Source organism: Mytilus californianus, unplaced genomic scaffold (genome assembly GCF_021869535.1).
Source record: "Mytilus californianus isolate M0D057914Y unplaced genomic scaffold, xbMytCali1.0.p SCAF_14, whole genome shotgun sequence".
NCBI classification, from domain to species: Eukaryota; Metazoa; Mollusca; class Bivalvia; order Mytilida; family Mytilidae; genus Mytilus; species Mytilus californianus.
The window spans coordinates 1,516,353-1,531,463 of record NW_026262626.1 but is presented as its reverse complement, the minus strand read 5'-3'; the positions used below and the strand labels follow the sequence as shown (position 1 = coordinate 1,531,463).

Here is a 15,111-nt window from a genome sequence, read left to right as displayed (position 1 = left end):
TTCCCGCCAAATTATTCGCAACGTTTCTCTCTTTATACCGATTATTAAGGCAACGTGATTAAGCAATATTGATTGATAGAGATAATCCGAATACTGTAAACAAAAATGTCAGCTCACACGGCTGCAGGTGGTCGTGAGTTAGAAAGATTTGGTACTGCTGAAGATGACGATATCGATGATTTGATGAATGATGTGATGGCAAAAAACACTAAAAAATCAACCAAGTTTGCATTAAAACTAGTTTATGACTACTGTGTGTCTAAAGGGTTAGACGCAAACATCGAGGACAGAAGCCCAGCCAGTCTGAATAATTTGTTAAAGGAATTTTATGTAAACATTCGCCAAGCAAATGGAGATTACTATTCCAGGAGTAGCTTTTGTGTCATTCGAAAGTCCATCAATAGACATTTAAAGCAGCCGCCACACAACAAACCTTTTGATATTATAACTGATACTGCATTTACTACGGCAAACAACGTCTTTAAAGCAATGTGCAAGAAAATTAGGAAGGAAGGAAAGGGACAAATTAAACATAAAAAGTCCGTTGCCAAAGGTGATATTAAGAAACTGTATAAACATCCACGTGCATTCAATGTTAATTCACCTTCTGGACTATTAAATAAAGTGTGGTTTGAGGTTCTTTTATATTTTTGCCGGCGGGGGCAAGAAAATCTCCGTGAAATGAAGCCACAAGACTTTCAAATTTCTGAAGATGATGAAGGGAAAGAATACGTACACAAAATTTCATCTGAAATGACAAAAAAACACCAGGGAGTAGAAGAAGAAGACTTTGAGCCGGAAGGGGGCAGAATGTATGCCACAGGAACCCCAATGTGTCCAGTTTTGTCTTTCAAAAAGTATCTAGGTAAACTTAACCCAAACCAAACTGCATTTTGGCAGAGACCAAGAGATTCTTTTAATGAAGAGGATGAAATATGGTACGAAAATAAACCCCTTGGGAAGAACACTTTAGGAAGTATGATGAAAAACATTTCTGAATCTGCAAATTTATGCAAAATATATACTAATCACTGTGTGCGAGCAACGTGTATAACTGTTCTTAGTGATTCTGGATTTGAAGCTAGACATATCGTAACTATTTCAGGCCATAGGAATGAGCAGAGTGTACAGAACTATGTTCGTGACACATCCACAGCGCAGAAGCGTGACATGTCTGCTTCAATTTCGTCGTATACAGCTGCAAATTCAACTGCAAATTTAGATCAAAACAATAACAATGAAAATATAAATAATTCTGTATTTGATGTCAATGTCTTTATGAATCAGATTTAACTGAAGGTCAGTGTGATAACATTTTTGAAAGTATTCAACAGGGAGAAGCTGAATTACACCCTCTTTCCGACTTAACCAACAGAAATCCAACAGCACAGACTACTGGAATGAATAAGCACCCTATCGTGTTTAATAACTGTAATGTTACCATTCACAATATTTCATAAAATTCATGTTTTGAACATTAATAGTTGACACTGTTATTTTTCATGTTTCTGTTTGTATTACACATGGCATATTCATTTTACATAGTGTTTTATTAAACAAAATTAAAGTCTATCAATCTTGCACACTCAATTTATTCACATAAAATATTTGTTGTGGTATAATTCCTAATGAGATCATGTAATTATTCACAAATGCAAATTATGCATAAACATGTTTATGGATTACAGCTTACTACTTCTGGTAACAAAAAGATTTCCTTTGACCTGTACAGACAATTATAATCAAAATAGACTCGGTGTAATTAAACAGATATATCATGTTATGGAGGGGTATTTGCGAAAAATACCAGTCTTGGGACCAAATTTCCCTCGCCTTGCGGCTCGGGAAATTTTACAGTCCCTCGACTGGTATTTTTCGCAAATACCCCTCCATAACATGATATATCTGTTCAAAATACTGATTTATTAATGTAAGTAAAAATGACCATATAATCACTGTGTACTATATTCTTACAAAGTTAAATTATATAGTAAGTCACTACTGAAAATTTGCCAAATAATTCAGAAGCTTTCCTGCGACTCAACAGACTAAATATTGACTTTCTCATGAATTACAATGGCGGTGTCAATTTTTCTTCGACTAGTGAGTTTTAAATGTTACTAAGTATATTCCGCCTCTTTTTCTTTCCTTGGGAGACATTACATTAATCAAGACAAACATGTTGCTAGCACTACAGCTATATTCATATCTCATTATTATCATAAACACATAATTATCTAGTACTCGCATTTTGTTGAAATAGAAAGAAACAGACCTATAAAGGTGACCTATACTAACATCTGACTCGGTCTTCTTTTCAACTGGGTTTTACTGTGCGTGTATTTCACATTGGCTAGAGGTATAGCGGGAGGATTGAGATCTCACAAAACATGTTTAAACTTGTCGCATATTTTGCGCCTGTCCCAAGTCAGGAACATCTAGCCTTTGTTAGTCTCTGTGTTTTTTTAATTTTGTTTCATTTATATGTTTCGGAGTTTAGTGTGGCGTCCCTTTTGATGAACTATTAAACATTATTGTTTGGGAGCCAGCTGAAGCCCGCCTCCGGGTGCAGGATTTTCTCATTGCGATGAAGACCCATTGGGCGTGGCCTTGTGCTTTTCTGCTCTTTGGTCGGGTTGTTGTCACTTTGACACGTTCTCCGTTTCCATTCTCAATACAAGTTAGACCATAAATATTCATGTAATATGAGCGAATATCTTTAATCTTAACATAAATAGAACTTTTAAGATGCTGTGGTTTTTTTTTTACTGTATTTATTGTATTCCTATTACGCATTTAGGATATGGATGTAGATAACGGCAGTACGGGAATATTAAACCAACTTGAATTGAAAATGATGAGTATATTCATTTATTTGAATTGACTTATTTACTACAGAAATGCAATACAGATGTGAACTTCTTTTCTTTTTCTGTTGTTGTTTTCTTCTCTTTGTTGAATGTTAAAAATTCCAAAAAGTTATCAATTTTGAGGCATTTACACAACAAAACTAGCTAGCGATTGTTCCCAAATAATATTCTTGTTTACATTATTATACTCCGACGGCACAGAAAGAAAATTCAACTGGTGCTAAGGTGAGTCCTAACTTTCCTTTTGTTGACGGCAAATGGTCGATATCGGCAGCATTAAGTTTAAACCTTTGTATGAGTATTGTTGCAAAAAGGAAAAATTCCATTCTGGCCAATGACTCGCCAAGACAAACTCTTCTTCCTATAACAAAAAACCAATAAGAACATTAAAATCAATATTTCAAAGTAAAAGCAACTTCTTTAAAAAAAATCTTGCCTAAATATAGCCGTTATCGGGCATTTTGTATCCCGTAGAGACACCTATTAATTATTGTACCTTTTATCAAACAAACCTCTTTCGGTATTTAATGTTGTAACTGGTATAAACCGTCAATAGTACATTCTCAATAAAAAATAAAACAAAAAAATCTTTAGTTACCGATTGAGGTAGGTAAAAGACTGTTTATAAAACAAAATATCTTTATTTACGGATTTAGTGTGGATAAAAGACTGCTGAATAAAATCCTTAGTTACGAACTGAAGTGGGTAAAAGACTGCATGCTTATCAAAATAAAAATAATCTTTTAGATTAGTTACAGATTTAGGTGTTTTATTCACCCTGTTATATTTCAGCAATGTGTAGGGGGTACTTTAAATGCATATGCAAGAAAATTCGATTAAAAGGTAACATAAGACATGTAAAACGGATTATTTCAACAATTGTTCATTGACACAAATTTTCCCTTTTTTCGTATATTGTTTTATTGTAAGATGTTTCATTTTTTTTTTATAAGGAAATGTTTTCGAAAGAATTAGGTCTTTCTATCCATAGGCTTAGATATCCTTACCCAGATTTTCCACCACTTTTTGGATTTTTTGTAAAAATAAATATTCCAACTGTTTTGATTCGAGCGCCCCTGACGAGTCGTATGTAAATGAAATTCATGGCTGTCGTTCTAAATTATAAGCCTGGTATCTTTGGCGATTGTACACAAAGATCACAACGAAATGTTATCTGCATTTTGTTTCACAGTTATGAATGTCATTTGTAAGTTACATGTGCAACCATGCATTATTTAATTGTTAAACATGCAGGATTGATTATGCAAAAAACAAACATGATTTTTCATGCCTTTTGGTTAAAAGAATTAAGAAAGTTCGTTTTGATTAAGCACTTTTTGAGAACAGAAATAATATAATAAAAACACTGTTACCTAATCCAAAAGCTAGAACCTTATCCAGATTAATGAGCTTTCGGTCTGTATCTAGAAACCTTGTAGGACAAAACGCTTCTGGATCGTCAAATATCTCTGGGTCATATAAGACGGAATGTAAGTTAGGCATCAATTGGGAACCTTTTGGGATCACGTAACCCTTATAATTAAAATCCTTCGTCAGTCCATGAGGTAGAGTAAAAGGTGCTATACATCCAAATCTTAGAACCTCATTTAATACTGCTTCCGTATAAGGTAACTTAGGCTTGTCCTGCATACATGGATATCTGGATGTTCCTATGACATTGTTGATCTCCTTTCTCATTTCATCCTGAACTTCAGGGTGATTAATCAGCATAGCAATAAACCACTGCAAAGCTGTTGATGTCGTGTCAGTCCCCGCTACAAACAAGTCTCCTATTGTACAAGTAAGTTGCCCGTCTGTAATATTTAAAATTAAAATTAAGAGACAGTATATGTTATAAACGTATCAGTAAAATAATTAGCCCAAAGTGCTTAGAAACTATTTCCGGTAGTGTTTCTTTTTGCTGTAGTATTTAGTAAACAAAGAGATGTGATATGATTGCCAATGAGTAGCCTCATCAACAATTTTTATTTTTTTTAGTCAAGGACAGCATAAATAGTTTTATATGTCCGTAATATGGGTGGAATTTACTTTGTGCGTCTTTGATAAACTATCATCCGATCACACGGGACCCCAAAGAAAGAAAAGAAATTACGATAAATCAATATTTATCCTGACAATTCATATATGTTCAAGCAAGTGACCGTGTATGCACGAAATTGGAGATTTGTTCTCTAGAGTCCTGTAAATGCATGGTAACTCAAAGACGACTTTTAACTGCAAAACATATCTCTAGGAAACAAAATATTCTGCCGAACTGACTTCAAAAAAGCTATTATAATACTAACAATGAACACTGCCCTTTCCTGGATCTTGATATCTTTATATTTAACGGGAAGCTTAATACCAAAATTTATGATAAAAGAGATGATTTTTCATTTCCTATTGTTAATTATCCATTTTTGGACGGTGATGTTCCCTTGTCGCCATCTTATGGTGTTTATATATCTCAATTTGTTCGATTCGCTCGTGTATGTAACAACGTATTTGATTTCAACGAATGAAATCTCTACGGAAGCCGATAAGGGCCATTCAAAAAAAAAAATTATGTCGTAATTACGACATAGCATGTCGTAATTTCGACATAACATGTCGTTATAACGACATCGCTATGTCGTAATTTCGACATAACATGTCGTTATAACGACATCACTATGTCGTAATAACGACATCGCTATATATATATAAAAGAATATGTATTATGATTGCCAAGAGACTTAATGACACAGAAATTAACAACTATAGGTCATCATAATGGCCTCAATAATGAGAAAGGCCCCCGCATAGTCAGCTATAAAAGAGGGACGAAAGATACCAGAGGGAGAGTCCCCGACATGACAGCTGTTTAATAATTTAATTCAAACGAATGAAAATAACGGTTTTAATAATGTACAAACAAAGACCGAAAAACGAATATGTAACACAGCAACAAATGACAACCACTGAATTACAGACTCCTGACCGCTATGTGATTATAACGGCAACCTTATAGTTTAACTTTTCACTTTTTGATGCGATAGGCATTTCAAAATGGTTGTCAGTAAAGGCAAAGTTTGTAGCGGAAACAAATTCATCTTTTTTTTTTTTAGAATAATGAACACTATATGCAATCAAGCTTAATTAAAGTTATTCACTTGCACCTCAGACTTGCACATACTAAAACTTTATTTATAATCAAGTCAAATGAGACCCAGTTGAATAGGGGAGCAATTCAAGCTCCTTGGAGCCTCTAATTATGTTTGGCATGTACAGATTTGTGTAAATTATGAAGTCCTGCATTTCCATTGCAGGTTCTGAATAAGATGAATTTTAAGCTTTTCCCAATAAAGACTATGTTAAACTTTGGACTCATAGTGCTCAGACCCACGGATCTCTGTACCTTCATTTGTACACACTTGAATCTTAATGTACAGTAACTACTGAGGCTTGATGCAAATTATTACTGCATTGCTATTGTTGGTTCTTAATGAGATTCTTCAAGCGTCCTCCCCATTGAAGCCCTATTAAAACTTTGTACCCCAAGTTCTTTTAACCACTGTTCCCCAGGGCAACTATTCCTACAAACTTAAGGGGAGAGTTAGGATTCCGCTAACATGTTTAACCCCGCCACATTCTTTATGTATGTGTATGTCCCAAGTCTTTAATTTACATATTTGTTTTTCGTTTATTTTTGTACATAAAATAGCTAGTTTTTCTCGTTTGAATTGTATTACATTTGTCATTTCGGGGCCTTTTATGGCTGACTATGCGGTATGGGCTGTGATCATTGTTGAAGGCCGTACGGTGACTTTAATTGTAAATTTCTGTGTCATTTGGTTTCTTGTTGAGAGTTGCGTGTTTGAACAAACCAGCGTATCCCAAGGCCTTGATAACCTCTGTAGGCCCCAAATAAGACGAAAAAAAACATCAAAATTGGAGAGAAAACTGAAAAAAATTGTATCTAACCTCAGGGATATTAACCCTTGACTATCTTAGATTTAATGCAATCAGTATGCATCAGCATCAGGGTACAGCTCATTTGCATATCATTTGCATATTTTTACAAATACTCGAAATTTAGACAATTTCTGATAACAATTCAGCATGCCAAGGGTTAATATCCCTGAGGTTAGAAACCATTTATTTTCTGTTTTCTCTCCAATTTTGATGTTTTTTCGTCTTATTTGGGGCCTACAGAGGTTATCAAGGCTTTGGGATACGCTGGTTTGTTCAAAAACGCAACTCTCAACAAGAAACCAAATGACACAGAAATTAACAATTATAGGTCACCGTACGGCCTTCAAAAATGATCACAGCCCATACCGCATAGTCAGCTATAAAAGGCCCCGAAATGACAAATGTAATACAATTCAAACGAGAAAAACTAGCGGCCTATTCTATGTACAAAAATAAACGAAAAACAAATATGTAAATTAAAGACTTGGGACAGACACATACATTAAGAATGTGGCGGGGTTAAACATGTTAGCGGGATCCCAAACCTCCCTCTAAGTTTGTAGGAATAGTTGTCCTGGGGAACAGTGGTTAAAAGAACTTGGGGTACAAAGTTTTAATAGGGCTTCAATGGGGAGGACGCTTGAAGAATCTCATTAAGAACCAAAAATAGCAATACAGTTATAATTTGCTTCAAGCCTCAGTAGTTCATTAAGATTCAAGTGTGTACAAATGAAGGTACAGAGATCCGTGGGTCTGAGCACTATGAGTCCAAAGTTTAACATAGTCTTTATTGGGAAAAGCTTAAAATTCATCTTATTCAGAACCTGCAATGCCAAACATAATTAGAGGATCCAAGGAGCTTGAATTGCTCCCCTATTCAACTGGGTCTCATTTGACTTGATTATAAATAAAGTTCTAGTATGCGCAAGTCTGAGGTGCTAGTGAATAACTTTAATTAAGCTTGATTGCATAAAGTATTCAATATTCTAAAAAAAAAAAAGATGAATTTGTTTACGATACAAACTTTGCCTTTACTGGCGACCATTTTGAAATTCCTATCGCTTCAAAAAGTGAAAAGTTAAACTATAAGGTTGTCGTTATTATCAGATAGCGGTCAGGAGTCTGTAATTCAGTGGTTGTCATTTGTTGCTGTGTTACATATTCGTGTTTCGGTCTTTGTTTGTACATTATTAAAACCGTTATTTTCACTCGTTTGAATTAAATTGTTAAACAGCTGTCATTTCGGGGACTCTCCCTCTGGTATCTTTCGTCCCTCTTTTATAGCTGACTATGCGGGGGCTTTTCTCATTATTGAGGGCATTATGATGACCTATAGTTGCTTATTTCTGTGTCATTTAGTCTCTTGGCAACCATAATACATATTCTTTTATATATATAGCGATGTCGTTTTTACGACATAGCTATATCGTAATTACGACATAGCTATAGTGATGTCGTAATTACGACTTGTTATGTCGAAATTACGACATAGCGATGTCGTTATAACGACATGTTATGTCGAAATTACGACATAGCGATGTCGTTATAACGACATGTTATGTCGAAATTACGACATAGCGATGTCGTTATAACGACATGTTATGTCGAAATTACGACATAGCGATGTCGTTTAAACGACATGTTATGTCGTTATAACGACATGTTATGTCGTTATAACGACATGTTATGTCGAAATTACGACATAGTGATGTCGTTATTACGACATGTTATGTCGTAATTACGACATAAATTTTTTTTTTTGAATGGCCCTTATCGGCTTCCGTAAATCTCTGTATTACTGAAAAATTAAACTCTTTTGAACTGAATTTTTACTGTGCATATTGCTATGTGTTTCTTTCTTCTACATTGGCTAGAGGTATAGGGGGAGGGTTGAGATCTCACAAATCATGTTTAACCCCACCGCATTTTTGCGCCTGTCTCAAGTCAGGAGCCTCTGGCCTTTGTTAGTCTTGTATGTTTTTTAATTTTAGTTCATTTATAATTTTTGGATTTTAGTGTGACGTCCATTTTCACTAAACTAGTGCACAATTTTGTTTAGGGGCCAGTGGTCCTCCGGGTGCGGGATTTTCTCGCTGCGTTGCAGACCCATTGGTGGTCTTCAGCTGTTGTCTGCTCTTCGGTCTGGTTGTTGTCTCTTTGACATATTCCCCATTTCCATTCTCAATTTTACTTCAGCGAAATGAACACCAATACATTTGATTTTGAATATTTTAGTTTTATTAATAGTAAGTTTGTCCTAACTTTTTGTCCGTTTATAAAAAAAAGCGATTAACCAATTAGTGCTTAGAAAGCATAAAAATCCGGAATTGCCCGTCAATGGTAACAAATTAAATCTGACATATACTAGTAGTTATTTCCCTTTGCCATCAATCTACGATGAGACAACTTTCCAGAACAGGCTATAATCATTTGTGTGGATTCAAGCAACTGTAATTCACGGTGTGACCGTCAATAATGAGCAAAATCTATACAGTATTGTCAACTATAAAATGCCCCACATGACAAAATCTAAAACAATTTAAAGAAAATCTAACTGCCTGATGACTATGACAAAACATATTTTCACTTACGATCAAACGTAGTTTTTGGATTGCCTTTCTCTGATCTCATTCTTTTCAGGAAAACATCGACATAATCTCTCAAATTATTTTCATCAAATGTCTCTTCATGTTCCTTAACTATATTCTCCAGATGCTTGCGCACGACATCAGCATTGGTTACTGTACGTTTTATCCCAAAAGGGTCACGTGGGATGTATTGAAGGAAAGGAAAAGTTGTAGCAAGCATTGTTATGTTAACACTGTTGGTGTTCTCTTTGATTTTATCCAGTAATGACATAAATCGTTTGTCAGTGTATTCGTACCGCTGACCAAAAACTATAGAACACGTTATGTTAGAAAAAGATAAATATAGAAGTTGCCTGATGTTGAATGGCTGTCCAATCTTTTCCTCGATAAGCTTCATTAAAACTTCAGCTTCTTCCATGATCTTTGATTCCAGACTCTTCTTACCAAATCCAAACTCGCGTAATGCTCCTAATGTAAACGTTCTGTGTTCTTTCCATAAGGAACCAGATGAGCTAACTATTCCTGAAAAAGCATAAAGATAAAAACTGTTGTAACACAACAAACACATGCGCACGCAGCCTTATGGTACCACTGCAACCAACAATACATGCAAGATTCCCTTCCACATTAGAGGTTTGGTGGGGTTCGTGTTGCTCAAATTTTACGTGTACTGTTTTGTGGACTATTGTTTGACATTTCTTTAGTTATTTTTTGCAAAAAAAAATAATTAAAAAATGGTGATGTTTAGGGAGGATTATAGGAGGATGTGCATTAATTTATAAATGTGAACTAAATATGTCCACGATTATTTTTTTTTCAAAGCTGCGAATATTTGCAATAACTGCCTAACCCACATAGCCATAAAGATTTTGGAAAACTTCAAATTTTCCAACAATTTTCTATATCAAATCTGCACGTCTTCCTCAACCGAAACTCATACTAATAAAGTACATGTAACTTCGTAGGAAATGACTTTAAACAGAATACAGGTAATACAGAAAACAGATAGGAAACTGATATTCTCATATAACACTAAATATTTTATAAATTCTGGCAATACAGAAAAAAGTCATAACTGATTGTCACCGTAGCTTTTTATCAAAAGAGTACATCTATATACTATTACTATACTATATGTTGTGTGTACTATATTTACTATCATTTACGCATTCGTTCATACATTCATTCATTCATTAATTCATTCATTGACGGACAGTTAGAAAAAAGACTTAGGCTATGTTCTACTCTGCACGAATTTATAATGCATGCAACCCCGCCACTTTTTCTATTACTATATATACAGTGTACTCGTACTAATGCGAGTTTCACACTTTAGCATGCACGAGCTACATATGGGACATATAACTTTTCCCCTATTTTCAGGTAAGCACATTTACTTTTGTAGGCCTTATAATGCATGTATTTCTATCCAATTCACAACTCATATTAAAAGGAAACTTCAAGTTAACATTTGAAATAAATGTTTATTATAATTATGTATTTTCAGTGTGAATAAATGGTTTGCAACTTTATTATCGTCACTATAATCAACGCCCTATTAATTAGAACCAAGTGGTCATTTACCCTGTGACATGATATTTTCAAACACTTCATTATGTTCTTCACAGCGAACTTTCTTCTGTACTATTGAGACATTACATAAAAAACTGTGGAGAGCAAGCATATAGTTCCTTTGAATTTCGGTTTTGGTTTCGCCGGTAGAATAATAAATGTCTGTAATATGTACAAATGTACCACAACAGCAACAGAGTATACGTATATTAATGCCATCTCCGTTTATAGTTTGCGTTAAGTAAAATTTCCTCAACATACCAACCAGTCAAGTGAAAACAACGAAAATTTGACCACATATCTAATACAATAATAATCTAATACAAATGCGTTGTGTTAAAATATACTTTTTCACTCATTTGGTCTTTTGGAAATTGTTGTTTATGCTGTATTTAGACCCCTCTACCAAGAAATTTGTTTTGCATGTACACGTATAAAAACTGCGGTTTTTATCCAACGCAATCATAGGTTTGAACGTTGTTTTCGATTTAGACTTGTATATATATATTAATGTCTCTTCAGTGATGTTAGGAATCGAAACGGTATTTGGAAGGCCATATAATTTACCTCAATTTAGGATAGACTCTCAGGGGCGTAGCTAGGTATCCAATAAACTGTAGGCACAAATTTCGACAGGGTGTCTGGGGGCCGCGGAAAACGGTTTTCAGCATTTTAGTTGCAAACTTTTGTGTACAAAAAAACATGAAAACTGGTCATTTTATCATGATAATATACATGAAAAAAATTTCGAAGAAATTATAATATACATAATTTTACAATTACATCTGACTGATGAATTAACCGGCAGTACAATCGGAAATATATATAAAAAATTCGTAAGGGTTCCGCGGAACCCAGTGTCTCGCCTACTTTTGCTGTTAATCGCAGGCTCAACAAAAATGAGGAAAAAAATCAATAAAAATATTCCTTTAGATACTATCTTTTGATTGTAAGAAGCTTCTGTCAAAGTTTGGTATAAATCCAGGATAGTTTATGAATCTAATAAATGTTTTAAAAACTTTAACTGCAGACTGTATTTAATGTTAACTGGTAGAAAAAGTAAGTCCACTTATAAGTAAAATACGGATAAACAGGTACAAAATTTTAACAAATTTCCATCTAGATACTAGCTTTTGATCATAAACAAGCTTCTGTCCAAGTTTGGTACAAATCCAGGATAGTTTAAGAAAGTTATTAAAATTTTTAAAACTTTAACCACAGAGTGAATGTAATGTTTCCCGGCAGAAAAACTAAGTCCATTTACAAGTAAAATACGGAAAAACAGGAATTTTATTTTTACAAAATTTACTTCTGGATACTATCTTAATATGATCATAAACAAGCTTCTGTCCAAGTTTGGTACAAATCCATGATAGTTTAAGAAAGTTGTTAAAATTTTAAAAACTTTAACCACAGAGTGAATGTAATGTTTCCCGGCAGAAAAACTAAGTCCATTTACAAGTAAAATACGGAAAAACAGGAATTTTATTTTTACAAAATTTACTTCTGGATACTATCTTATGATCATAAACAAGCTTCTATCCAAGTTTGGTAGAAATCCAGGACAGTTTAAGAAAGTTATTAAAATTTCAAAAACTTTAACCACAGAGTGAATATTTGTGGACGTCGCCGCCGCCGACGACGACGACGACGACGACGCCGACGCCGACGGAATGTAGGATCGCTATGTCTCGCTTTTTCGACTAAAGTCGAAGACTCGACAAAAAAAATATTTACAATATGCATTGCCCAGCGTGGACCAGCGTAGCCCTTTATTAAGCACAACCTGTTCAGTATTTTCATATCTATTCTTTTCTGATTGAGGATAATTGATATATACGTCAATTGATAGTACATATTGACGATCCTACATTTAAAAGAAACCTTCACCGTCCCCTGGCTACACAAACACATACACACACAGTCGATGCCTCATGCAGAAGTTCTGTTCTGTTCATACTATCGAACAAAATTCAAGAAATTTATATTTCCTTATATCCATTACTGTAAAATCCCTACCTGCTTAGGAATTTGAATAATTATGGTCATTACACGTAGATCTGAGAGTACTCGAAGTTACTGAAAGCTAGTTGATTGATTGCTAAACGTCCACTGGCAAATAGTTCATGCATGTTCAGGAGAAAAACAAATTTTCAATAAATACAACAGGTAGCTAGGTCCTGTAATAGTGGTCGTCCAGGACGAAGGTCTGGAAATTTGGAAACGCTATGCATTGGAAAATGAGGGTTTATTGGATAGGAACAGAAATTTTGCCTTTCAGTAGACCACCTACGAACCCCTCAAAGAGTTGTTGCAATTTCTTAACGTCCAGAGAGCGTGGCATTCTCTCTACACTAGGCATCGGATTTAACGTCCCCATTCTGACCAGACGTTACTGCGTATTTATACATACTGCACAGCCAAACGGAGGCCCAACTTTGGCAAGGGTTTTACTGTAGGTCGGATGAAGACCAAGTGGAAAGCTAGTTGAAAGCCAACAACAACTAATTAAAAAAAATCATGTGTCTAAGTTAAGGTTCATTCAAGAATTTGTTGATAGAAGTGAAATCATCTGAACCAAAGTTCTAGTTTATTGTTTCTATATAAGGGGGAATATAATGACATACAATTCTATCCAATACTCCATTCACTAAGGATGATAGACTAGTGTACACATGACATTCGATAATTAATGAGTTTTGACGACTTCACTGGCGTGCATCTACAGATAACGTTGACTTGTTTATTATTTTTTTTAATAAAAAAAAAAATATTTGTGAAAAATTATGTGAAGGCACGTGCCTAAAGTGCCTAACGGCAGCTACGCCCCTGACTTGAATTTTGAAAGAGTCAAAATAGGAAGAACGGATCATATAAACCCGAAGGCAAATATAATACAAGCCCAAACAAAAAAATATAAACAAGTCTAAACTGAAAACAAGATGTAACAAAATAGATCTTATTATTAATTTATTACCAAACAGAAAACTATAAACTTGCGGAAAAGATGGTATACCGCAAACATGAGGTGCAAAAATTTGTACACCATATCCGGATTTCGACAATTAATGTCTCTTCAGTGATGTTAGAAATCGATACGGTATTTGGAAGGCCATATAATTTACCTCAATTTAGGATAGACTCTTCAAATATACATGATATATATATATATATATATATATATATAAGAAAATTATTAAAAGATAATAACGGTTTCAATTCATCACATTTACTAGCGCTTTCACTGCTTTTACAGATCTTCAGGTAATGTGACTTGTATACAAAACAATATATATCTATATATGAAAGAGTACACATGCAATTTAATATGTTTTAGAGACAAACCTTTATAATGACTAAGCTCTCGGGTAATAAAAGAATCAGCGCGTTCTGACGTCACATCTCCATTTTTAACAAAAATTTCCTTCAATGCTTCCAATCCGTTCACAACAACCATAGTTTTTGATCCCAATATCAAGCTAAACACATCTCCATAAGTTTGCCTAAAACCACGGAAATTCTCTGGTAGATTGTCTAGTTTTAAATTTAGGTTGCCGACAAATGGAACTGTTGGTGGTCCAGGCGGCAAAGTGTCATTTCTAACTGTCTTCGTCCACAGAATATAGAGACAAAGTACACACAAACATAGCAACACTGTCCATAAATCTAGCATATTCACACTCAAGACAGGAAACGTACTTATATCACTGACTTCGTTATTCTATCTCAGCTTTTACTTACAGTTATATATATACTATTAATCTTTGTTTGATATGCAAGCTAGTATGAAATAATATTTCATATTGCAAATGTTAACATGACGAAATACTTACTTGAACGATTTTGTGATAAAACGATATGGTCGTTAACCTTCAGTTCTAAAAATAGACCATAAACAAATATAAAATTGAATTTGTTAAAAGTGCATACATTTTGATAAATATGACCTAAATAAATTTGCTGTGTTTACATATTTAATAAAATGTATATGAAATTAATGTTAAAAAAGCAAAATTTTATATTGAATATCAAAAACACTTACGGTAATTGATAAACTTAAGAGATTTTTCAACAACTTTACAGTCATGATAACAATTTATATATTATTCAGCTCTTTCTGTACATTG

General features: G+C 34.2%; 1 protein-coding gene across 2 annotated transcripts; it reads right to left on the bottom strand.

The window, feature by feature from the left end:
- Positions 1 to 2,855: 2,855 nt before the first annotated feature.
- Positions 2,856 to 14,852, bottom strand: LOC127723998 (cytochrome P450 2C8-like). Of its 2 annotated transcripts, none has more exons than XM_052230715.1 (4): positions 14,818 to 14,852; positions 9,416 to 9,934; positions 4,244 to 4,684; positions 2,856 to 3,231 (listed from the first exon to the last, which is right to left on the bottom strand). In XM_052230715.1, exons 2-4 carry the CDS (start codon positions 9,828 to 9,830, stop codon positions 3,053 to 3,055), a joined length of 1,035 nt encoding a protein of 344 aa, XP_052086675.1. In that variant the 5' UTR covers positions 9,831 to 9,934; positions 14,818 to 14,852; the 3' UTR covers positions 2,856 to 3,052. The 2 variants fall into 2 exon arrangements, with proteins under 2 accessions (XP_052086675.1, XP_052086674.1); XM_052230714.1 differs by lacking the exon at positions 14,818 to 14,852 and adding an exon at positions 14,330 to 14,811.
- Positions 14,853 to 15,111: the final 259 nt, after the last annotated feature.